The sequence below is a fragment of the Vanessa atalanta genome, chromosome 25 (genome assembly GCF_905147765.1).
Source record: "Vanessa atalanta chromosome 25, ilVanAtal1.2, whole genome shotgun sequence".
Classification (NCBI taxonomy): Eukaryota; Metazoa; Arthropoda; class Insecta; order Lepidoptera; family Nymphalidae; genus Vanessa; species Vanessa atalanta.
In genome coordinates this window covers 733,495-759,825 of record NC_061895.1, presented here as the reverse complement: position 1 = coordinate 759,825, position 26,331 = coordinate 733,495, and the positions used below count along the sequence as shown (strand labels likewise).

At 35.6% G+C, this 26,331-nt stretch overlaps 2 protein-coding genes across 4 annotated transcripts in view; both read right to left on the bottom strand.

Moving 5' to 3' along the window:
- LOC125073828 (talin-1-like) overlaps positions 1-12,395 on the bottom strand; it is a 53,198-nt gene extending 40,803 nt beyond the window's left edge. For all 3 annotated transcript variants that reach the window (XM_047684927.1, XM_047684928.1, XM_047684929.1), the window contains exons 1-10: positions 12,189-12,395; positions 10,444-10,580; positions 10,028-10,177; positions 9,600-9,703; positions 9,327-9,462; positions 8,860-9,051; positions 7,618-7,699; positions 6,566-6,734; positions 1,579-1,751; positions 570-725 (exon numbers count right to left, since the gene is read on the bottom strand). In XM_047684927.1, coding sequence (XP_047540883.1) covers positions 570-725; positions 1,579-1,751; positions 6,566-6,734; positions 7,618-7,699; positions 8,860-9,051; positions 9,327-9,462; positions 9,600-9,703; positions 10,028-10,177; positions 10,444-10,580; positions 12,189-12,286 — 1,397 coding nt within the window. In that variant the 5' untranslated portion in view covers positions 12,287-12,395. The remainder of the gene's footprint in view (positions 1-569; positions 726-1,578; positions 1,752-6,565; positions 6,735-7,617; positions 7,700-8,859; positions 9,052-9,326; positions 9,463-9,599; positions 9,704-10,027; positions 10,178-10,443; positions 10,581-12,188) is intronic.
- Positions 12,396-15,512: 3,117 nt separating this feature from the next.
- Positions 15,513-26,331, bottom strand: part of LOC125073684 (apolipophorins) — a 33,709-nt gene continuing 22,890 nt past the window's right edge. The window contains exons 37-59 of the mRNA XM_047684642.1: positions 26,126-26,224; positions 25,893-25,946; positions 25,649-25,814; positions 25,216-25,397; positions 24,863-25,062; positions 23,629-23,758; positions 22,978-23,149; positions 22,612-22,730; positions 22,254-22,382; positions 22,004-22,144; positions 21,124-21,289; positions 20,562-20,767; positions 20,182-20,313; positions 19,859-19,963; positions 19,574-19,758; positions 19,138-19,369; positions 18,440-18,587; positions 17,830-17,970; positions 17,451-17,566; positions 16,915-17,038; positions 16,629-16,744; positions 16,184-16,378; positions 15,513-15,827 (exon numbers count right to left, since the gene is read on the bottom strand). Coding sequence (XP_047540598.1) covers positions 15,810-15,827; positions 16,184-16,378; positions 16,629-16,744; positions 16,915-17,038; positions 17,451-17,566; positions 17,830-17,970; positions 18,440-18,587; positions 19,138-19,369; positions 19,574-19,758; positions 19,859-19,963; positions 20,182-20,313; positions 20,562-20,767; positions 21,124-21,289; positions 22,004-22,144; positions 22,254-22,382; positions 22,612-22,730; positions 22,978-23,149; positions 23,629-23,758; positions 24,863-25,062; positions 25,216-25,397; positions 25,649-25,814; positions 25,893-25,946; positions 26,126-26,224 — 3,276 coding nt within the window. The 3' untranslated portion in view covers positions 15,513-15,809. The remainder of the gene's footprint in view (positions 15,828-16,183; positions 16,379-16,628; positions 16,745-16,914; positions 17,039-17,450; positions 17,567-17,829; positions 17,971-18,439; positions 18,588-19,137; positions 19,370-19,573; positions 19,759-19,858; positions 19,964-20,181; positions 20,314-20,561; positions 20,768-21,123; positions 21,290-22,003; positions 22,145-22,253; positions 22,383-22,611; positions 22,731-22,977; positions 23,150-23,628; positions 23,759-24,862; positions 25,063-25,215; positions 25,398-25,648; positions 25,815-25,892; positions 25,947-26,125; positions 26,225-26,331) is intronic.

Sequence of the window (26,331 nt, the reverse complement as noted above, 5' to 3'; positions counted from 1 at the left end):
GTACATAACAAAACAGCCTTAAAACCCCAATTAAAATTTTATCAAATTACGTTGTAGCTTCACTTTATTACCTAAAAAAAGGCAAACACATCATATTCTGATTGTTCTGTGATTATAATTTAAAATATAAATTGACTCATTATTTAATACATGTTTATAAAGATTTTTTCATTCAACGTACTGGCCACAGAAGACATTCACAAACTAGCCAACTGCGCTTGACACATTATTGTGCTTGAATATACGCATAATCTATTGGAATGGCAATCCAAAACGATTGAAGTTCAGACACAGGATGAGTTTTTCATGCCTCAAAGGCACTAAGAATAGTACTAGCCTTCCTCAAGCGTATACGTATGAATTGGAGTTATTCCATTAAAATCTATTTGTATTTATGATTAGCCGGAACAAACAGACAGACAGACAAAAATTAAGGAATTCTCATTTTGGCGTATGTACCGTGTATACAAACATATGCATTTATTAAAAAGCAGTTATTTTAATATTACAAACAGACACTCCAATTTTATTATATGTTTAGATAAATAGATTTAAGGAGAATTACTTACCGAGAACTTTCAACCATTTCCTCACAAATTACCTCGCCCTCAGTGTGAGTGACATTGTATGGTGCAGCCAGCCTCTTCCGAATGATATCGATGTAGCCCTGAAGAATATCTCTTATTCGGAAGGCCTCATTAGTCTTCACTGCGTATTCTTTTTCACTGTTGATTTAATAAAAAAAATATAAATATTTTAAATCTTGAACAATTTCCACCACGTAGCCTGTTCGTACCGAAAATAGGCAAGTAGGTTACTGCCTTTCTCTCATATAATTCATGACTTGGTACAGAGTAGCATAAATGGATCGTTTTCAGAAGCTTTTCAAGGTCCAAACTGCTTCTGAGAATGTTCGGCAGAAAAGGCTTATAAACTTCTTACATGGTCTGACCAGGGATTTGAATCCAGGTCTTCAGGATCTGCTTTTATATAGCCTAGTCTGGTTATTTTTGCAATATTATTTATGAAATATACAATTCAATTTGAAAGTTTCCCATTGAGCTTTTAAAATGAACTTTTCATTTGAAAAAGACTGCTGAGTGGTTAGAACGCGTACATCTTAATCGATCATTGTAGGTTCAAACCCAGCCAAGCACCACTGAATTTTCATGTGCTTAATTTGCGCTTATAATTCATCTTTAGCGGTGAAGGAAATAATCGGGAGTAAGCCTGAATGTGCCTAATTTCAACGAAATTATGCCACATGTGTATTCACTAACCCAAATTGTAGCAGCGTGGTGGAATAAGCTCCAAACCTTCTCCTCCTCAAAGAGATAGGAGGCCTTAGCCTAGCAGTGAGAAATTTACATGCTGTTACTTACTAAAAAGACACAACTGACACATTTTCGTCGAAAAGGCACCTTAAGCACTTACTGCTATCGAACAGTTTTTTTTTTGTGTGGAAAATTTTCAATTGGAAAATTTGTTAGACGTATTTTGTTAACACAATGGTAAAATTCAGAGGGTTTTCCATTTTGAAAGGGTGCATAAATATAAAATTGTAAATTTGAAACGCACCTGTAGTCTCCAAAATTTAACGTGAATGATTCACTTCCAGCTCGGTAACTCTTGACTTGAGTGAGGGGCCAGACCTGCAGGATCTCTTTTGTCTCCTCGTCTAGTCGCAGGATCGATTCTGAGTTGATCCCTAGTAATCTCGGTACAAGCTTCTTTTTGGTTTTTTGTTTTTCCTTGAACAATCAACAATTTAAGTTTAAAATTTTAAGTTGGTGGTCGGTGAAATGGGCCTCCTTGTGGTAAGTGATAAACCCTGATATACATATTGAAATAAAACTAGTTTTTTAACGGATTTAATCGCGTATATTAATTATTTTATTTTTCGCGTATATTAATTTATTTATTGGCAGACATGTCTGCCCGTGACCACGAACACTGCAAAGTGCTCGAAACGTCGGGATGTTAAAATAAAATAATTAATATACGCGATTAAATCCGTTAAAAAACTAGTTTTATTTCAATGTGTAATAATCGCGAAAATCTAAGACAACATTACCTGATATACATTTTATAGACATTGGTGCTACAAGTATTTTTAGCCATTCCTTATGTTATGTACAATGTTATGATTAAAAATGTAGGGTACTTTTTTACTTTGTTAAATAATAAAGTAACATAAGTGGGTGTGTAAAAAATAGTGTGTGACAAAATGAAGCTGTAGATGGAATTACATGGTTAATGACAAACTCCTGTGTTTTCTTCGTTCATACGAACATAATAGTGGCGACGTATGGTAAAAGTGATCAAAATGGATAAAAAAGCAATAAGTTTTGACGAGTTTAATCCGGACACGGCTAATTGGGACAATTATATCGAAAGGTTAAAATTCTGTTTCGAAGCAAACGGAATCATCGTGGACAACGTGAAACGTGCTAACTTTTTTACAGTATGTGGTTCACGCGTATACGAAACTTTACTTGCGTTAATTACGCCCAGGAAGGCGATCGATGTGACGTTTACGGAGATAGAAACTATATTGGGCAAACATTATAGTCCGAAACCAAATGAAATATCAATGTCTTTCAAGTTTTACAAACGCGACCAAAAGCGCGGGGAATCAGCAGCGTCATACATAGCTGAACTGAGAAAACTAAGCTCCGGGTGTAACTTCAGTGACTTAGAAAGAATGCTACGGGATAGACTGGTGTGTGGAATGTGTGACAGTAGGTTGCAATACGAACTATTAAAACGAGAAAATTTACAATATCAACATGTGGTAGATGCGATGTTGTCATCTGAAAGTGCGGGACGTGACGTTCGAATAATCCAAAGAGCAGCGTCTACCAGCGTTATTTAAGACCTGCTGACACACGCCACGACACCCGAAGGCGACGCCCCGGAACCGATGGAAGTTAATGCAGTGCAAATGACACCTAATGTAAGAATGTGTTTTCGTTGTGGTAATCGGCACCCGGGAGAGTGTCGTTTTATTAATGCTGTGTGTATTGCAAAAAGAGAGGACACATCGAAAAAATTTGCATTAAAAAGAAGAAGTCTACTAACAGAAATGTGCATTACACAGAAGAGTGTGACGACTATTTAAATGGCATTTATAATGTTAAGAGCTCAAGCCGCATCCCGCCATTTGAAGTAGAAGTATTTTTATTCGACATGCCTGTTCGCATGCAAGTGGACACAGGAGCTAGCTTCACCTTAATTAATGAATACACCTGGAATATGCTTTGTAAACATCTGCCGTGTAATGCGCTGCAACAAGTTCAGTTATGTCTACGAACATGGAATGAAACTCCAGTACACATACTCGGACGGGTTACAGTACCAGTACAGTATAAGGACATAGAGCAAAGCTTAGATGTTATTGTTGCTAAGGGTAGCGGACCAAATCTTCTTGGGCGTGATTGGTTGGCTCCACTTAATATAAAAATAAATATCAACTTTATTTCCAACGAAGATTTTTTACAAATGGACAGATTAATTACAAAATATGAAGAAGTATTTAAGGACGGACTAGGCAGCTACCGTGGTCAGCCAGTCACTATACATACTAAACCAGGGACAAACCCAAAATTTCTTAAAGCTCGCCCTGTACCATACGCAATCAAAGCGCGAGTGGAAAAAGAAATAGACAGGTTGGAACGAGAAGGATTTTTGAAGCCTATATCTTTCTCAGAGTGGGCTACACCGGTAGTACCTATTTTGAAAAAATCTGGTGTAGTTAGACTGTGCGGAGATTATCGTAGTACGGTCAATGAAGCGACAGAATCTGACACTTATCCAATGCCGACGGCTAGTGAAGTTTTTGCGATAATAGCTGGTGGTAAATTTTTTACCACTTTGGATTTAGACCGAGCCTACACGCAGGTATTGGTGGATGATGATACAGCGAAATTGCTTACATTAAACACTTCTAAAGGCCTTTATACGGTACATCGATTAGCCTTTGGGGTTAAAGCCTGCCCCGGAATCTTTCAAAGGTTAATGACTTCGCTACTAGCAGGAATACAAGGAGTAGCAGTGCTGATTGACGATATTATAGTTTGTGGTCGTACAATGTTGGAAATGCAAGAAAGGCTTGACATGGTGCTAAGTAGAATCGAAAAAGCTGGACTTAGATTAAATAAAAATAAATGCAAATTTGCAAAAGAAAGAGTAGAATTTTTAGGTTTTGTTATCGACTCTGAGGGAATTCATCCAGCACCGAGTAAAGTTGAGTCAATATTAAACACTCCGGAACCGAAAAATAAAAAAAAGCTACAAGCATTTCTTGGGCTTTACAATTTCTATGAACGGTTTATCCCACATAAAGCTACAATACTAGAGCCTTTACATAGGTTATTAGATTCATCACGGTCTTGGAAATGGTCGGATTTAGAGCAGAAATCATTCTTAACAGCAAAACATTTACTTACTTTTGATTTGACTCTTGTACATTATGATGAAAATAAGCCGTTGATACTCACTTGTGACAGTTCGGAATATGGGGTAGGAGCGGTCCTATCCCATGAAATGGAAGACGGTCAAGAACGACCTATAGCCATGGCATCTCGGACACTACATTCATATGAACGGCGATATTCACAGCTTGATAAAGAAGCCACCTCTATTATGTTTGGTATCACAAAATTTCACAATTATCTTATGGCTAGGCGTTTCCGCATAGTTACCGACCACAAACCGTTACTTGGTATTTTTGACCCGATGAAACCAATGCAGAATATGCTTTCACCTCGTTTAACTAGAATTGCCATCGCTTTAACTTCTCATAATTATGAAATCGTATATAAACCGGGATCACAAATCGGTAGTGCGGACAGTTTAAGTAGATGGCCACAACCGGTTCCAGAGCAACCTGAACAGCAATTAAGCGACATTCTTTTAATGGCTGAAGCACCTGAAGATTTTCCCTACGACGTCCAACGTATTGCTTCTGGCCTGATAAAGTTAATGATACAGATTTGCGTCCGTTTTGGTTACACCGCACAGAGCTTTCATTACAAGACGATTGTATACTACTGGGTTGTCGTGTGGTAGTACCAGAGTTACTTCGACAGGCGGTGTTAAAAATGTTACATAAAGCACATACTGGAATAGTGCAAACCAAAGCGATAGTTAGGAGCTATGTGTGGTGGCCTTCTCTCAGTGAAGACGTCGAAACGTTAATTGGCAGTTGTTTCAAATGTTTAGAAAATCGACACATGCCGTCAAAGACTAGTCATGAATGGATAACACCTTCAAGACCATGGTCGCGAATACACATGGATTTTGCTGGGCCATTTCATAATAAATATTTTCTTATAGTTGTCGATTCGTATTCGACATGGCCTAAATTGTTTATGGTTAATAACACTACGTCGGCTACAGTAATTCGGCTTTTGAGATCATCATTTTCTACACACGGATTATGCGAAATAATAGTATCGGATAATGGCACATCATTTGTATCAAATGAAATGAAAAAATTCCTACTTGCTAACAATATTCGACATGTGACCACAGCACCATATCACCCAGCTACTAATGGATTGGCAGAGCGTATGGTGCAAACAATAAAAGATAAACTCAGAAAAATGGATGATTTAGAATGGGAGATAAGAATTCCCAATTTACTATTAACACTTAGAAGTACTCCTTGTACCACAACAAACAAAAGTCCGGCCGAATTGTTAATGAAAAGACGTTTGCGCACATTATTAGATACTTTGCATCCAGACAATATACAACGTAAGAAGACTGAAGAACAAATTACTAAAAATAATGAAAAGAAAAACAGGGAGACTAATGTGGAAGAACAAGTAATGTTTAGAAACTACAACCCCAGTGGCCCAAGATGGCTACCAGGAAAAATTATTGACAAAAGAGGCCCATCAACTTACAGGGTACAGACAAATGATGGTGGAGTAATTACAAGGCATATAGATCAAGTAATCAAAAAAAGATCTATTACTACACATCCGGAGAAAGAGGGAAGTGTAGTTAAGAGTACACAAAACACGGATAACACAGTACATGAAGAAAATAAGGAAGGAGTAAGAAATAATCAAGAATTTGATAGAATAATTGAGATACCAGATGCTAGCGAATGGGAAGAGATGTTGGGGATTCCATCTACTTTTTCTGATAGTATAGGAAAAACAAGAAATAAATTAAATGTTAATCTTAGGGGGGAGGTATGTTATGTACAATGTTATGATTAAAAATGTAGGGAACTTTTTTACTTTGTTAAATAATAAAGTAACATAAGTGGGTGTGTAAAAAATAGTGTGTGACAAAATGAAGCTGTAGACGGAATTACATGGTTAATGACAAACTCCTGTGTTTTCTTCGTTCATACGAACATAATACCTTACATCTCTAAAGCGCTACCAACCTTGGGAACTCATTTGATCACATTATATCCTTTTAGTTATTGCAGTATATTAGCTCACCGGAACGAAGAATTTCTGCTTGGTATTAGGTAAGTAAGTCTTTCAAATTTGCGTTAGTTTTATTGAGTTCTTATAAAATAATAAGTGCTATTTTCGTCTACCTTAACGAGGAAGAAAGTGACACCATACGTCGGCAACTCTCTCGCGGTCTTCGTATAAATGTGTTTCGCTTCTATTTGGCTGAGACCTTGATGTTTTCGGTGCTCCTTGATGATCTTCTTCTCAATACCCCATGAAGATTCGTATTGCTCCGGGAGGAATTCTTTCAAGCTGAAATTTATCATTTCTTTTTTAAATATATATCATGGTAGTCGTAACACTGAATTTTGAAAAATCGAATAAATAAATTATAATTTATAAAAAAATTAAACCTTTTATATTTTCTTACGAGTAATTTACCTATATCTCTGAAATTACTGGACCGATTTTAATGAAACCACACAACACTGCTACCTAAGTTGAAGTGTATTTATCTTAAATTAATAATGATCATCTCGATATGAATTTCAGTTTTCGTGAAATTCGTGGACAAACATACATACAAACATACACTTACAAAATTAAGTATACGTGCTTGGAAGCCTAAATGGATCATCATACTCAAATATAATTCAATTCTAACAATGTTACATACATTCACGTCGAAATGATAACCTCCTTTTTTGAAGTCGGTTAAATAACAATGAACACATAAAACCCTTTATTTGGAAAACCGTTAACCTATGGAATTTATTTAAGCTTATCAAATTGTTAGCTCAAATTCAAGATCAAATGGGAAATTACTTTTTGACCTGGGACATAAAACCGTGTTTGGGTGATAGTCAGTAAGCTGTTATTATTTTGGAATTTTTTAAATATTTTCGGTTTTAGGATTTATTTACAATCGTTTAAAGAATTAGATTTTATTGGTATTTCTTTATTTTGGCATTAATATTGGTTGAACCCGTGTACATGTATAGACCCAAGTGTTCACTTGATCTGTGTCAGCTGATCCATAAATGTGTATCCTCTCTTAAGGACAAACAACGAGAACCACACTGATGGCTATCAAGTTCTGAACTAAATATAACTTGTAAATACTATTTAATCAAGTTTTAATTTTTAAAAATGTTTATGTCGGATCTTTACCGTATCTTTATAAAAATAAACTCACTTTTCAATGAATCCAGGCTTGTGTTTGTCTTCTTGAAAATCTCCGTACTGGACCTGACATTGTATCCCAGCGAATTCAGCCGCTGCAAAACAATCAATAGGCCTATTCTGGCTTACGAGGCCTTTCCAAAGAGACTACAGAGAGAGCTAGCTTATAGTATTGTGCATAAGTAAGTGCGCAAACATCCTCACTCTAAAAATTCGTTTTTATCGATTGCATAATCTCCTATTAGCTCCATGTTTATTCTTATAAATCTTTTATACAAGTCTCCATATTTATAATTAAGTCATTCACTTTTTTATGGCATTGGTTGGCGGACGAGCCTAATGGTTAGTGGTCACCACCGCCCAACAAAGCTGTAAGAAATATTAATCATCCCCTACATTACCTTTGCGCCATCAACCTTGGGAACTAAGATACGCTGGCTCACTCACCCTTCAGACAGGCTTGCACAAAGCTCTACCACCAAGTAAAATTATCAGACTATTCGTATGTGGTTAAGACTTTGTATGGGGCTAGGATATGTTATGGTTTTTAAGACATGCAGGTTTCATCACGATACTTATTTTCACCGTCGAGCTCGAGGTAAATTATAAAGACAAATTAAGCACATGGAAATTCAGTGTAGCTTGCCAGGGTTTGAAACCACAAGCATCAGTTATGATCGCTTTCTTATCACTGGGCCATTGTCAAAAGGAGAGGTCTTAACCCAGTGCACTTACAAGCGGTTACTTTACTTTTTACTTTTAAAGCCGTTTTAAAAAACTATATAATTTTTTGGTTACGTTATTTAGACTAATTTTAGAGAATACAAAAATGCTAATTATGTTTATTTATATAATGACATCATAAAAGGAAATAAACCAAATTTATTGAATAGGTGTTTTCCTTGTAACGTTACTGATATAATTTGTTTGCTTCAATAAATACGCATCATAATTTATAAATGCATATGAACTTGACTGGGGGGTCATATTATATTTTACTACCAAACAACAATACTTAGTATTATTATGAACCGGTTCGAAAGTTAAGAGAACAAGTTTAAAAACAGGCACAGATAACATTTTACATTCCAAAGTTGATGGCGCATTGACGATGTAAGGTAAAGTTAATATTTGTAACAGTACCAATGTCTATAAGTGGTGGTAATCACATACCATCAAGTGACCCATTTGCTTGTCTGCCTACCAAGATGGAAAAAATGCAAGCATGATTTGGTATTACTTTATTATTTCTCACCTTTATCTTCAGTGACAACATGTCTGCAATCCAGGATTGCGTCACGGGTTTGGACGTAGAGAAGATTCAACTGAACCGGATCCCTGGAGTCTACATTGCGGTCTGAGTAGAACAGGCGGCGTTTGAAGAGTAAGGTCTCCTTTGGGTCTACTTGAGATTCGCGTAAGGTTTTATGCTGGTCCAGCCATTCCACTAAAAATACAAAATAGAATAACTTGAACTTTTAAAGGAAATTATGTAGTCATTGAACTATTTTTTATTAAATTTATTAACACGGCTGTTAGCTTTAACAGCGTCACCAGCTAAGAAGGCGAGTGTTTGACTCCGCCATGAAATAAAGACTCTCAGCCAACTTTAGGGGCTGGTGTGATGCAAACCTAAGTGTACATCATCTATTATCTCGAGCGATTCTTTAAGAAATCGTCTGATTTGTGGATTTGTTTACTCGTTGATCTTAATTTATGTACCGTTATCATCCGTTTTCAACTTTTTGCTAAGCTGTTCCAATTTCGCGTCTTTTTCCCTCTGAATGGTCTTCTTTTTCAAGGTTAAAGTGCCAGTTGAAAATTTTGATTCTTCTTTCGGCTCTGATTCTTCGCGGCACTAGAATTGTATTCAGTAATTATTGTTAGATATATAATGATATTATTTTTAGATATATAAAATACTAAAATCAATCAATATTTATAATTTATATTCTCTTGTTTAATTGATTATGTTTAATTTCAATTAATTCTCACCAAACCGTATTCCTCGTTGTTAGGGATGCCGATCCTATCACAGATATGGACCATTATGTCTTGTATACTTTTTGATTCATCAACTTGAAGCGTCTTAACTGATCCTATTTAAAATAAAAATTAAAGAATAGATTTAGTTGTTTAAAGAGAGATCTCTTCTTACGTAATAGATTTATTCCTAAATATTTTCAATAGAATTAGAAATTAAATAATATTTTGTAATTTACTTTGGATCAAAATGGTTGATTGAGCGATGACGTATTCATGATTGGGTACGTATAGGCAATACTAAACTAAGCAACAACGGTGAAATTTTTGGATGAACTCCTGACATAACTGTCGTTCTAAATTTGAATATGAGTAGAAATAAGTCTAGCTCTTTCTATAATTGAATCCAGAAAAATGTAGAAGCTTTGTTTAATACCCACCATCTAACATTCGCAGTCTGAGATTTCGTATCTTTATTAAATAAAATAGAGAATCTCCGTCTCGCAGCATATAGTACTCCAGCGTTCTGTCACCTTCCAACCAGATACCAGAGCGTTCATCATCAGCCGACGTTAGAAAGAAACCATATTCTGTTGGAGAATGTAATAGGTTCGTGTAAATTGAAAATCGGCTAATCTAACCTAGATTATTTTACAAATTGTTTAAGTTTCACTAGACATTTATCTGTTCTAAGGTTACCTAGGAGAGATTCCTCATCTAGCTTGTAGGTAGTCGAAGGGGTGATAATTGGCATAATTGCCAATCAATACCCCAATCAGCTAGTTCAATATATACTGAATGACACTTATGATTTAATTTAAAAATAGAATTAATATTTTGCTCATAACAGTCTAACCTTTATCGGGATCTATGGTGATTATTTTCTCACGAACGATCTGGTGAGCATGTTCCACTTTGGTGGTGGTGTCGAACATCAGAGTCCTGGTGACGGCACCATCGTCCAAAACTATTTTGAGCGAGATTGGTGCCATGCTGTAAAATTAGATTTTATGATTATTTTTTTAATTCCAAGATATTTGTTTTTCATCACTATGTACAGTATGTATCTATGTATAGTATCATTGGTAAAAAAATATTCTTGCTGATTGATTTCCTGTCACAGCGGCAATTCTCAATTGATACAATTTTGTAAACCCACGTGTAACATTTGATGTAAAAGTCTGTATCTAAATGGCAAAGATAAATGTGTTCAATCTTTTTTGCTTCTCTGTGTGTCAACCGATTTTGACGAGCGCTCAAAGATATTAGTCATAAGTATTGACGGGCTGTAGTGTATTCAAATATTAGTGTTAATAAAAAAAATTTCGAGACGTACGAAACCATAATTCCTCATTTTTTACATTTACAATAATGATTATGGTGATTGAGTAGGTGACCTCTAGTGTATATTAATGCATAATTAGAGAATAAATAACAAGTATCTTTTCGATATATGTATTAACAACGCATTCAAAAGTACTTTATATATGTATCTATACATATAATAATTGGAGTATCTGTTTGTATTATTAAAATAACCCATTTTTACTAAATGCACAATACATGTACAAAAATAACATTTTTTAAAATTTTTGTCTGTCTGTCTGTCTGTCTGTTTGTTTGTTCCGGCTAATCTCTGGAACGGCTGAACCGATTTCGACGGGACTTTCACTGGCATATAGCGGATGTAATAAGGAGTAACTTAGGCTACTTTTATTTTAGAATTATATATGGAATAAAAATAAAATCACGATACAATATATAAATAACTTAAATTAAAACAATGCGCACGAAGTCACGGGCACAGCTAGTAAACTAATAAAATCTTATTAAATCAAACTCGACAATTCTTGGTAATATTACTGTATTGTAACATTTGAGGAAAAACTAAAAATATTACATCTATTTTATTGAATCAATAAAATCGTCACTTTATTTACCTTAAGTGCAATAAAATACATTTGTTATTTTAATATAACCAAAAAATCATCCTACTTTACAAATAATACGTTATCTTTGTCACACATGCAATGATTGAATGCGAAGAAAAGAGACGGCCTATGTATGATACGTTTGTTTATTTTAAAATTCCCGCGTGTTGACTAACGGAGTTACACTTAAGTGTTTCGCGGTATTAAGTTAAATTGTGATCCATCTATTCGTCATTCGAAGGAAGAAGACATCATTGTTTAAATGAATTTAAGACGTGACCGGAGCCTTGGAGTTGTACTGAACCCATCTTAAAAATAATCTACAAACTAAAATGCAATCCGATACGGATTGAGGTCAGGCTCAGAGGTCAAATATTAATTATGGACGGGCATCGAACTGCTGACCGTTAGTGCGTCTATTTCTGCTCTTATATATTATGTATTGTATCGATCTCTTATTAATTGATTCAGAATTAATATACTTTTACTATTGGTAGACTTTTCTATCACACCGTACACACAGTAATTTTACAGATCAAACACAGATATATTACGATAAATGTATTCATATTTTAAGTACCAGTAAGTGATTGTGATAACAAAAAAATCTTTCAAAATCTGCAATTTATTTTAAATATAAATTAAAATTTACTAATTAAAAATATCCTACCTTATTATCCGTAGTATTCCTCTGAACTGATGCACTACTAATGTACAGTTTGTCCTGTTTGTGTGAACGTGACTCACTTTGCGGTTCGATACGAACATTATCTTCCTGAGTTTATTAACATTGATATTACAGATTCATGTTCTGAGCTTGGTTTTGTTGAACGTTCTGATGTATAAATAAAACCACTTTTATTTATGAGCGATATTGCTTTGGGTTAAGACGATACAAGAAGGTCGGAATTTGAACGCATCTTTATGTGAAGTTTTTGTGAAATGCATCTGACGTAAAAGTCACGAACGACTATGTTTTGTTTAGTAGGAGGAAAGCAGATGGTTTATATTTAGGAATAATTAAGAGTTAAGCTAATTAAAATATTAATAGTATAATCACTTCGCCTTACATAAGAGGAAGAGGAGGAAAGAGGAAGTTTGAAAGTGGCACCGGTAACCGAGAAGCTATCTGGAAACCGGCTGTCTTGGTATGGGCATGTTATGCGGAAGAATGAGGACCATGTTGTGAGAAAGGTTTTGAGTATGGATGTGGATGGATATAGAGGTAGGGGACGACCCAAGAAACGATGGATGGATTGTGTTAAAGACGATATGGTTAGAAAGAATGTTACTTGTGAGATGACGTCTAACAGAGAAGTATGGAAGAAGAAGAAATGCTGCGCCGACCCCAAGTAAAATTGGGATAAGGGCAGGAGGATGATGAATCACTTCGCCTTTTAGGTGATACTTAACCCGCGGCTTAAGACACGCGAAGTTTAGACGTCATAGTACACAAACCTTGTCGTCGTATTTTATCTCCCAGAGAGATGAATTAAGCTGACTCCGTAATAAATTTCATCAAATCGGTCCAGTGGCTTAGCCATGAAATAGTAACAGATACACAGACAGAGTACTTTTATATTTATAACATGTAGGATGGATTATAGATCTTTGAGTTACTATTAAATTTAATTGTATAATGTATAACGTGATTATACAATTATACATATATACAATTATATATAATTAAAAAGTAGTACTCTGATATTGCCTTTTCTTTACACTGTCCATCCTGATGGTATAAAAGAACACTTGTTCCCAACAAAAGACAGTTTATTAATTTCTTTTATATAATTTTCTTTGACAAACGATAGCGTGATTCAGAAACAAGAATAAAATGAACAACGACATCTATTGATACATAATAAGAACTAAATAAATATTTGAAAATTATACACCGATCCTATAAGAAATTTCTCTTGACTTTATTATTACACTGGACCATTCTACTGATATTCCTTTTTTTATCCTTGAATTTATTACATCGCTTGTATTAATGTCCTATCCATCAATATTATCACTTAGCACCTCCACAACGCGAGTGACATCAGATGACCAGATGTGTTTCCAAGAAGCGTTGACGTCATCACATTTAGTAATTAAATCAAAAGTTAATGCAGCCTTTGAATTCAACCGTTACGGTGTCGGCATACGAATGCAGTCGATTGTATTCCTATATCCTTATACGGACGGACACATATATATACATACTTTTCGTATATTTGTGTAGAATTTGTAAACGTTTTGTACAAAATGGCTATACTATGACTGTGTTTTAATCCAAAAAGCTATTTTTAATGCTGACAAAATCTTAGGATCAAAATCAAAGGAATGTACTAAAAAATCGTAGGTCTTATAACAAAGCCTCTCATAAAGTCCGCGATAGCATTTGCCTATTTTACCTTTGAAGGTAAATTCATTATAACTATTTTTATTAATTACTAACAAAGTTATATATATACAGAATGTTTACATTACATTTTTATATTAACAGCCTGTAAATTTCCCACTGTTGGGCTAAGGCCTCCTCTCTCTTTGAGGAGACGGTTTGGACCATATTCCACCACGCTGCTCCAATGCGGGTTGGTCGAATACATGGTGGCAGAATTTTGTTGAAATTAGATACCCGCAGGTTTCTTCGCGATGGTTTCCTTCACCGCTGGATTATAAACACAAATTAAGCACACGAAAATTCATTGGTGCTTGCCTGGGTTTGAACCCGAAATCATCGGTTAAGATGCACGCGTTCTAAGCACTAGGCCATCTCGGCTCTACAGACTGTTTACGAAGCCAATATCTCCAATTCATTGTTAATCCTTATTCAGATATAAATGCAAGTTACCTTGATCGTTATATATAGATAAAAAATTGTAAACAAAAAATACTCATAACATCTCATGACTCATAACGGAAAAAATCGAGCGAGCCATACAATAGTTGCTACCTTACTTCCTTACTAATATTATAAAGACGTATTTAGGGACGGATGTTCATCACTCTGTCACATAATTACTGAATGGATTTTAATGAAACTTTACAATAATATAGTGTTGGAATAAACATCTTAGCCGAGCGACATCTGCGTGACGTCACACTAATTCTCTTAAAAAAAGGAGGCAGTAGTTGTGCAGCGAACACATTCGTTCGCCACCGCTGGACCAGGATTAGGACGTATCGTACTTCGTTATTATCGTTATTACTGTGTAGTGTGATTATTGATGGTTATTTGTGTTGTAGATTAAATGTTCTTCTTTTGTTGTAAATTGATTGTTGTTGTTAATTTAAGATCATTGTTTTAGGGGTTAGCCTATTTGGGGTACATGTCAGTCACCTCCTCGTGGTGTACCCTGGGCAACGGGGCCGGCTTGAGCTTGCTCGTCGGCCACGGCTAAGACTGGCGGGAGGGATGCCGCGGGGCTGCTCCTGGTACGTCCCTGTACGGCGTCAGGGCGGACCATGTGAGTGGCCTCGTTGGCTAGGAGGGAGTGGGAGGGCTCGCTACTCGAGCCTCCCAGGTGTTTTACACCGGTGGTAAGCGGCGGAGCCTACCATCTTATCCGCCGCAGGGCGTCAGCTTCGTTGACGCCCAGCCTCCAGTGGCGGACTCGGGGGAGTTCGCCACATTTCCGCATGCAGGATGAGGGGGAAGGCGCGCACTAGGCGCGCTTCAGAATATCACATGGGCTATAATTTATAAAGATATTCCGTGAATAATACCTGACACAACCAAACCATAAAACGCTAGCGAGCCGCGGGCGGAAACTAGTATGGTTATACATCTCAAACCTCATCTTGGTTATAAGCAACACCAACAACGGCAACGGTTCCCGGAGATTATTTAGCTGTCAGAAATTGTCTAAATGTAACATAATTTTTTTGTATAATGATGTTTAAATATTTACTCAATGAAAAGTTGACGATGATATAATTGATTTTCGTGAAGAAAATCACGGCCTAGAGCTATCGAAAATAGTATTTTAATAAAACAAATTAGTAAATAATATATTTTTATTAGTGTTATCGTTTTAATACAGCGATTGATTAAAACCTTATGGTCGGCGTTTCATAAATAAACTATTAATAAAACAGAAAGTCTAAAATCGATAACAGACTCATTCCACTAGGCTGCAAACTTGGACACTATTATTATCTCGACTATCCTAGTTTGTTAATAGCCTTAAATTATCTTTAAAAATGTATTTATTCATTTTACTGAGTCCGTAAATGTAAAACTAAAAGTATTTGGTTGATGTGGCACGAAGGATCACAGATGGGTGGTGGATTCGATGGCTTACTTTCGTCTGCGAGCCTGAAAATAACAAAATACGGTACCATCAGTAAAAACGCTTGGAAATATGTTTATCTTATTTAGCAATTTGCAATCAATTGTCTCTGTGGATAGAACTTATGGATATATTTCGAAAATATACACGTCAAATCAAGGAAACTTCCACTGGGTTTTTAAATCATCTAAAGGAGAGAGACGTTGTAAATGATAAAAGTGCCAAGTTTTAACCTTCAAGGCAAGAAAAGGCTTTTTCCAAGCAATGAGATCTTAGTAAAGTAGCAATAGCAAAAGAAGCTAGATTTAATTTAAGTCTGGATTTTAAGGATTATTCAAACATTTAGGTACCGTTGAATATTCATTGATATATCTATACTTACAGTTTCCTTCCTATCCTTCGTGACGCACACAGAGCGCACCCTGAAGGGGTCGACGTAAGTGCACGTGCATTCCTGGACGAGACTCTCGTGTAACAGTTTTCCGGTGATAGACGCGGCAGCAGTCTGGATGAACTGCTTTTGTTGAGCCGGATTCAACCCATGGAAGTTGCTGGCTGACATTGTGTAACCGTCCATCTGGAGGAGAAAAATTGGTTAAATGACACCGAATTTGAAAGATGTATTGTGGGGATGTTAAGAAAATAAAGATCCTCAGTACTAATATTTTGGCCAGTGGTATTATCGCACCTTCTTCCAGCACAAGCTTCCAACTTAAAACTTGAAGAGTAAACTTGGAAAATTAGTTGCCATTGGAAGCAATAGATAAGTGTTAGATTCACTGTCTTTATCGTGAGTATTGGTTTTCGTTAATGATAGTTTTTCTTACATTTTGAGAGAATTCAATGCATCCATCATCGTGTCCGACCACCAGTGACGCTCTCAGAGATTCAGTGTCCTTCGGTTTCTTGTCTCCTAGCATCAGCACTCCATTGTTAGAGAAACCTGGTAAAATAAAATTATTGTCAGTAAAAATTAAACCCATTATTTCAAGATTTAATATCATTATTATTAGTAATTCGTATCAGTAAATTTTAGCTTTGTCTAATATTCATTTCTCATACTGAAAGTGGTTTGCTTTTATACCATGATTAATATTTTTTCTGTAAACTCACCAACAACTTGGTTAACTTGCTTGCCTCCGCCAATCTTGAGATCAGGTGTGTTGGCGATGAGTGTGTGAGTAAGTCCGATGTTCTTGAACATTTCCCTGTACACTACTGAGCGGAGTGTGCTTACCTGGAATATTATATATTTTGTCAGGTTTACTGTTGATTTTATTGATAACGTTGGCAATATAGCGTACACCCGGTTACTTCTTCAAACAAATGAAGAAAAAAAGGAAAATGTCTTTAGTGCACACAAAATACTTAAAAGGAAATTCCAATAGACATTAATTTATTAGATTTTGTCTTATTGCTATAAGCAATCTCTCACAAACAACCTTTCACAAAAGAAAATATCAGCAAGGAATCGGTAAAGCAATGGCTAAAGGTACATATGTAGTATCTAAACTTAAATGTGAATATATCTTTATAAATTTAAAGACATATTATAATTGAAAATGTTAATTTTAGAACTTTTAAGATTTATCAGTTCATTATTTGGAAGATAAAATGTTGAAGTATTGGGCAAGTTCGATTATACTCACGAAGAATGATTGAGGTTCGCATCTGTTGCCAATCGAGCTGATGTAGTGTTTGACTGCAGCTGGTCTCAATGGCAGGTCAAAGATGGACTGATAAGTGATCATCACATTGTGGAGACCTAAAGTTTCGAGTAAAATATAAATAATTAAGTTTGGATATTTGAAAATGAAAATATTTAAAATGTAAATCAATTAAAAAAGGAATGTGATTTTGGTCACGGTGGCAATAATCAAGGGAGACTAGAGAACTGCGCTGGACATACTATAGGGGATATGTGTGAGTAAGCACAGATGCGCTTGATAACTTAAATAGTTTTTGATACTGGTCTTAAATTTTCTGTTCAAATATGGTTGTAAAATTTCTTAAAAATAAGGAACTTACCGAGCTGGGTCTTGATGGTATTTAAGATATCCACAATACGTTCTTCATAGTTATTGGCTTGGGGATTACGTAAGTCGATTGTGCTGATTTTGTTGTAACGGCTAGCGTCATCAAATTGTACTTTAGCGCTCTTAAGCCTCACTGTAGGACAAAGAAAACCGGTGTTCATTCTAAATACTCTCTAATAAAATCTATACTTATTTTTTATACTAGTTTGGTGCTATTAAGCTTAATTTAATTTAACTTAAACTTGAAGTAATAGTGCGAAATCCGTGAAACTGGTGACATGATCAGAGAATCTAAAAATGCTACTAAATTTTTGCCACGAATAAATTCGGTTCATGATTGCGTATTAAAGACCACAGAGTAAATAACTCTCATTTAAATATTGTTTTTGTAAGTAAATAGTTTTAATAACTTATAAGGGTTATTATGACAGAAATATCTACTATAAATAAAATAATAATGACTTCTGTTAGGACAAAGTCAAGCATCTTACCAATGCATAGCTGAATTGTTTTTTTTTTTTTTACAAAAGAAACAATAATTGCAAGGAGAAAGGTATTAAATCCTTATTTTGCCAATGGAAACAATTTGCCTGTGTACTTACGGTCAGTGTCGTAGAGGATGGGGTACGGGAATTTGGAGGTGATTCCAACGAGGAACACTTTGACGTCGGTGATGCGCTTGGCCTTCAATGAGTCGATCAGCTGTGATACCAGGGGGACAACTATATCCTTGTAGTTCTTCTCGTTATCCTGGGTTGAAATAGGTATTTATATATTAATTACTGTGAGTATTGTTATGATTTTTTTTTTTTTTATGGGATTGGTTGGCGGACGAGCATATGGGCCACCTGATGGTAAGTGGTCACCACCGCCCATACACAAAGGCGCTGTAAGAAATATTAACCATTCCTTACAGCACCTATGCGCCACCAACCTTGGGAACTAAGATGTTATGTCCCTTGTGCCTGTGATTACACTGGCTCACTCACCCTTCTAACCGGAACACAACAATACAGTGTACTGTTATTTGGCGGTAGACTATCTGATGAGTGGGTGGTACCTACCCAGACGGGCTTGCACAAAGCCCTACCACCAAGAATAAAGATATGCGGTATATTAGAAAAAAAATTATAACTAAAATATTTGAAAATAAATAATTTCGTTTTATAGGCTTTGACTATAATATGTTTAGTATTCAATGTAAATATAAGGAACATTGTTAGGAAATCAGCAATCATCGGAAAAAAAATTAAGTAAAATACACGCAGTCCAGATCGGGTGAAACATCAAAAACACTCACAGTGGTGACTTCGACGGAGACGACGATGTCGGCCTGCTTGCCGGGCAGCTTGACCTCGTAGATGTCGCCGACCTCGCGCGGCGCGTCGGTGTCGCTGCAGCGCACGCACTGCGGCGGCAGCGCGGCCGGCAGCGCGCCCGACAGCGCCAGCGCCGCGTAGCCGCGCGCCAGGTCGCACGCCTGCTGCAGCGCCGCCGCCGCGTCGCCCGAGCACGCGTGGATGCACGCTTGCCTGAGGGGCGATGGCGTTGAAGTGTCAACACGATAAATTATATTCTACTGAACGCACAGACTCATAATAAGTCACGTCCACAGTTCTGTAACGAGTGCAGGTAAATCAAAATATTCTGCATCGAAGTAGGCTCATAGAAGCACTTTTGAATCGTTCTTTTACAGTGTTTAATTAAATGTAAAGCTATCAGTTAGTACAATGTACCTGAACGGCATCATATCCAGGAACAGCGCCAATGGCCTAAGCGGTGACATGCCTCCGAAGACTGTCTCGCATGCAGGTGGCAGCGCCTGGTGCATCTGGTGATGAGAGTGTTCCGGAGCCTTGACTTGAGGGCAGCTGCTGGCTAGCCTGTATGCATTTCCGAAGTCGCTCTCTGATGTTGTTATCTGTAATTAAACATGATATTTTATCGTAAATTATAAAAGCCTTTAAAATAATGAGCAAGTTGTAAAGTAATTTCAATAACTACATATAATAGTGACGTACCTTTCCGTTGGGCATTCTGAAATCGTCGAAAGGTTCGTTGTTACCGTCTCCGAGAAGACCACGGAGTTTGCCGAGGTAGAAACCAGATACTTCAATGTAGCACACCTATTAATCAAATTTAAATATATTTCAAATCAGAATTTTACTATTCGAATATATTTTATTAATTTGATACAAAATGGTCCAAAATTTTTTAGATATAAAATTTCGTACGTCATTACTCATTAATGAAATAAATCTGCTCTCTTATTTTGTTGATTGTATAGAAACAAATAATATTGATAAAATCTTCTAATGTTGCTGTTCATGTTGTTGGCGCTCACCTCAAGTTTGGATGTACAGTAGGCCATGAGTCCGTAGAGCGAACCGAGTCCAACACGACCGTTGGCTTGACGGAACGCAAACACGTCCTTTTCAATAACTGGGTAGCCGTGGGCACCGCCATTAAGAGCAACCTGCAAGGAAAATTAATTCTTAATAAAGTTGCTTCCATTATATTTATACTCAAATGCAAGAGTTTATTTGTTTAAACGTCTTTATCTGTCTCTGCTAGTTTAATACGAAAAAATATATTTAGATAGTCCATTTATGAAAAATATATTTGATAAATCATGTATTCCGATAAAAAAGTATTTGCACCAACATTGTTGTGAGATTTAGTAGCATTCAACAAAGTACATTTATTTATATAAATATCACGAACCTGTCCGTTCTCTTTCAGCTCGATTGTGACGCCACTCTTGTCTTCCAGGATGAGAGACTTGGGGCTGCCGTTGGCGAGTTGCATCATGAGCGTGAAGTTACGGTCGACGTGGTCGTGCACGAGCACGTAGCGGCAGGTGCCGGGGAACGTGAGGTGGCGACCGTCGAATGTGAAGATGTGCTGACCGTTCACGATTACGGCTCTCACTGCAAGGAATTACTTAAAGTTATGGAAGAACTTTGCGACGTTGAACTCAAATTAGTTTTCTATAAGGTATGTTAGATCGAGTAACTTCTAATGTAACATTTCTATGAAATTTATAATTTAATTTATAGTATGTGACCTAAAAATACATTTTAGAAATTATAAGCTGTCGATTTGACATAATATGTACCTATTTGATTTATTCCGTAATAAATAATTTACGTATCGAATAAGATAAAATAGGTGAAAGCAAAATTCGCTTCGACAATTTTTAAATTAACTTTTTTAAGTTCCTCGGTCTTTCTACGATAACTATTTTTAAAATTCAAGTAAAATAATTTTTGGGTAGTTTACTCACGTTTAGCGGGTATTTCATCAAGAGGGTTTAAGCTGCGTGGTCTGTAGGTCTTGAACAGAGTCAATGGATCTGGGAAGTCGCCGTGGATCAGCTGAGTAATGAAGCTCCATGCCGCTGAACCTCTGAATGATGGGATAGAAATTGGCGACAGTCCTGGTAATCTAGCCTGTTGAATAGAAAAAAGTTAAGTAAAGTTGTTAGAAATATCTTATTTAGTTACGTAAATATGTTAAATGTTAATAAACTTTTGGGAGTCACATGATTTTGGAAGTTCATGATTGACGACCTCCGTGGTCGAGTAGTGTGTACACCGGTTTTCATGGGTACGCTACTCTGAGGTCCCGGGTTCGATTCCCGGCCAAGTCGATGTAGAAAAATTCCATTAATTTTCTATGTTGTCTTGGGTCTGGGTATTTGTGGTACCGTCGTTACTTCTGATTTTCCATAACACAAGTGCTTTAGCTACTTACATTGGGATCAGGGTAATGTATGTGATGTTGTCCAATATTTATTTATTTATTTATACATGATCTCACGGCTCGATATTCTTGTACTATAAAACTATGAAAGTTAAGTGAACCTAAATAATCAATAAATAAATATTTCAGTAAATTGGCATTAAATTCTTCGAAATTTAGTAGTCACGTATTTTAATAATTATATATTTTAAGAGCCTGTATTCTATGACCCACTCCTAAGCAAAATGTCCGATTTCTCCTTCTTCTGTACAAAAAAATTTTTCAATATCATCACAATGTTTACTTTCACAGTTCCGAGATGAATTATTTAAATACTTGTTAAGCAGTTTTCAATTAAGATCCACATGTTCTCGCTCGGTTTATTTGACTGGAAGTTTTTACGTTTACGTTAAATTACTTACGTCAGTGATGACGGGGTAAGTCACACCGAACTGTCCGAGGTGTGTGCGCACGAATTGTACCATTGACGAAACAGCCGAGATCAGCTTCTCGTAAACAACCTTCAACTCTGCCTTGTCATCGCATTTCTCCTGTCTGATTTTCTGTTAAAGAATAAAAATGGGTTTTTAATATTTGATTTCAAATTAAATATTTACTAATTAATAATGGTATTGTCAAAAAAATAAATTTATTTTTATAAGGGTATATTACCTTGTTCATGTAGTTAGTAAGTGCATCCAAGAACTGCTTGGCCTCTTCTGTCGGGAGTACGGAGCGGAGAGCACGCGTCGCTTCCTGCATTAATCCTAGGAGCTGCTCGGGCACCGCCAGCTCTTGCCACTGTGAGTAGTGAGATGAGGAATTATTAGACATCGATGCTAATTATTTAGTACACAATCTAAAAAATAACTTATTAGATTGGAGAAAAATAATGTCCTATTTCGTTAAAGAGATAGTCTTTCCAACATGTGGGGTTGGCAATATTTGCCATCTCACTTGATTGAATTACTTATAAAGCTAAAATGTATGAAATTTAAGACTTATTATAAGATAATTGTTTATAATTTACCTTCTCTTTGATCAGTGAAATGATTGGCATTTCCTTGATCTGTGTCGTTAAGTCAGTGAAGAACTGCGCAGATTTTGCACGCCATTCCTTGAGCTGAGCAACTATGATACGAGTCAGGTCTGAAACAATAATAATATTATTAACAAGGAAACTTAATAGTTAAATAGGGGCAACTTAATTATTTATAAATAAAAATGACCACATTTATATACTTCCTTTGTGTAAGGTAACTAGTTTTCAACTAATAAGTACAATTTTGGTAAAACCGGTTATGATTTTAAAGTTCCTAAAACATTTTGTTCTATTCGTAATTTTATTTTTAAACGTAATGTTATAATTTCATTCTTTTGATCATATATATTTTACCTTTGAAGATAGAGGTGAATATTTCAGCCAGCTCTTGCAATTCAGGCTTATGGCGTTCGAAGAAGTCGAGGATGATAGCGGAGAAGTGAGCAGCCGCGTCTATGAGGCCGTCCGTGTACTCGCGCACAACAGCACCAAGGCTTGACCACATCTGTTTGAATTGAGGCTCCAACTGCGAATATAAGAATCGAATTTAGCTTGGATACAACTCACAAATAGATAATAGAATATAAAACTCACTGAAGTCATAAAACATAGGGGAGAAAAAACATAATATATATTATGTTTTTTCCAATAAATAAAAAATCTTGTCTTTAGAAATGTGGTCTGCGTGACGTTTATTAATAAATAGCTGAACCTGCGGCTTTACCCGCGCGAAATTTATAGAACACAAACTTTCAAGCCCCGTGTTAGATGTCTACACCCTACCTACCAAATTTCAAGATTGTAGGTGTTATAGTTCCTGAGATTTCGTGATCAATCAGTGAGCGGTATTTCGCTTTTATATATATGTGATATTAATTTACATTATGATCATGAGTTATGATATTTAAATTACTAATTCCTAATAGAACTTTTCTATGGTCTTCTCTATTTTTACATTTAAACACACACTTATAAATTTCATTAATCAAAATGTTTGATGCAGACCTCTTTCTCGTACATTTCAACGACCTTCTTGGAAAGGTCAGTGATGGTTTCAACGATCTTATCAGCGAAGGGTTTGAATATATGGACAGCATCATCGATCATCTTAGCGACGATTTTAACGAGAGTGTGCCTGAAAATTATAAATTGGTCTCTTTTACAAAATAATGTTTCTAGATTTTTGTTGCAGAAAATTTTGGTGATATGCCAATGGGATCTATATTGTATAGACTGGTAAATTATATATTATTTTATTTTATTTTATTTATTTATTAATTTTCGAAACACCATCGGCATATTCACAAAATATTTAAGAAAAAGTAAGAAATACATTCTTGTACGGTGTGATACACCACTACAGGCGTTTACATTTTACACATCAAATAACAAAACATTACACTCTTACATTAATAAATCTTTAAAATAACAACAAAAATATGAAAGATATGAAGTAACAAAAAGAAACAATAAAAGCAAAAACTAAAAAAATACAAAATCTTGACACAAATTGAGCAAACAGTCTAATTTTTTCTTAAAACTATTGCTGTTATGGCTAAATATATCAATCTCATGAGAAGTGATATTATTGTAACGACTCATATATCGGATAATAGGCGAAAACTTTCCTACGTTTGTACGGAATCTAGGAATAGCGAAGGTGTTTTGTATTGGGTGACGCGGAATCGTTCTTGGGACATTTATATAGATTTGTGAAAGTAATTTTTGCGAGTCTATTGAACCATGGATTAATTTATGCAGAAACATTAAGTCATGATTGCACCTACGTTTCTCCAATGTGGCAAGTTTGAAGTGTTTCAGTCGTGTATTATAGTCTGCGCGATATGGACAGCTTCTATCTTTATATGCCAAAAACTTTGTAAATCCTTTTTGAATTCTTTCAAGGCGATTAATGTGAATTTTATAAGTTGGATTCCATGCAGGTGAAGCATATTCAATAATACTACGGCTTAGTGAAAAATATAAAGTTAGAATGGCATTTACGTTTTTAAAATCATGACATGTTCTTTTAATAAATCCTATCATTTTCAAGCATTTTTTTACGATTGTATCTATGTGATCTTTTAATTGAATTCTTTTATCTATAATTACACCTAAATCTCGTAACTTTTCAACTTCGGATATTAATTGATTATCTATGTAGTAAGTTGATGGTATGAAGGTATTATATTATATGTAGTTGTTTGAAAATGCAACGAAAATATAACTATTGACTTACAGAGTTTCAGAAATTTCCTTCAAAGACTTGTCGTTTGAAATTTCATTCATGAGTTTCTCAAGGTCCTCTTTGTATGCTTGTTCCACTTTCTTGTAGGTTGGCTCGACGCGCTTGAGGATTTGTTTGAAGTCAGCGCTTGTTTTCTCACCGAGCTCATTGATACGGGTTTGTAATGTACTGATGTCCTTTCTAAGTGCATTCTGTAAAATAACAGTGACTAGTTTTACTGATAGTATTTACTGTTTTATTTAACCTTATACGTAGCCAACGTATAACGTACCTTAGAGGATATATGTAATTAAGTATGCAAATCAAAGATTAACAGTAACAGAAATTAGAACAGGAATCCTTACCACGAAGTAATTGAAGTTATCCTTGGATACACCGTAATCACTCTTAATTACGTTATTTTCAAGGAAGATGGCTCCGTGTCCGATGTTCTTCTTTTGTCCCGCGAGTGAAATATCCACGGTGATGTCAACGCGCTTCTCCGGGTTCAGGTGACCAATGACGGATAATTTACGTTCAGATTCATCTGAAGAAAACAATTATAGATGACCTTTAGTCATTTGTGAAGAATAGTGGCGATAGATAATCTGTTATAAATAATTTATATTGGGCATTGTTACCAGACTCTAATCATCAAGGTCCCATGGGTAAGTCAGTATGGTTTCACGAATTACAGTTTTTATTTCTAATTATCCACTTGAAACAATATTATCTTTGTGTCTTTTTTTCTGTCTAAAACTTCTGTTCAAGCTGGTAAAGTATCTTAAGAATTCTTACCACTGTAGCCAGTAGTGAACTCGTAGTACTGGTAGTCCTTAACGACAGCGTATACTTGGACAGGTTTGCCCTGGAGTAAGCTGAATTTCAGGTCTCCTTGTTGGAGGTTTTCCTTCATAGTCGCTGAACCTTCCAAGTCGATGACCTTAACGACTGGGGTGTCGATCTGTATGGAATAAATATTTTAGTAATATTGCCTAAGAATTGTTTATCAAAAAATAAGTATAAACTGAAGCTTACTGACCATTAATTTGATATGCACAGGGTTGACTTCTAAGAAGAATTTCGATTCACGGTCCTAAAAGGAATAACAATCAGTATTAAAAATAGTCGAATATGAAGTAGAAATAGTTTGATTAAGAATATTTAAATTCAACTTACATAATAAAATCGGAATCATCCTTTGTAAAATAAAATTAAAATCAGAGTTCATGAGCATTTTGTTGATGGAAAAAATCGAAGTGTATTTATAAATACCTTTCCAAGACAAGAGTGTGAGATGACACTAGTAGTTTCAATCTTGATAGTGTTGCTGTTGGGTCTCTTCATAGATCCTTGGAACTTAACGAGCGCTTCCTGTTAAAACAACACAATTTGAAATAGAATATTTTGTAATAAACACATACAACACTTTTGTATTCATTTAGACTGTTACTGTTTCAGTATTATCAAAATATGTTATT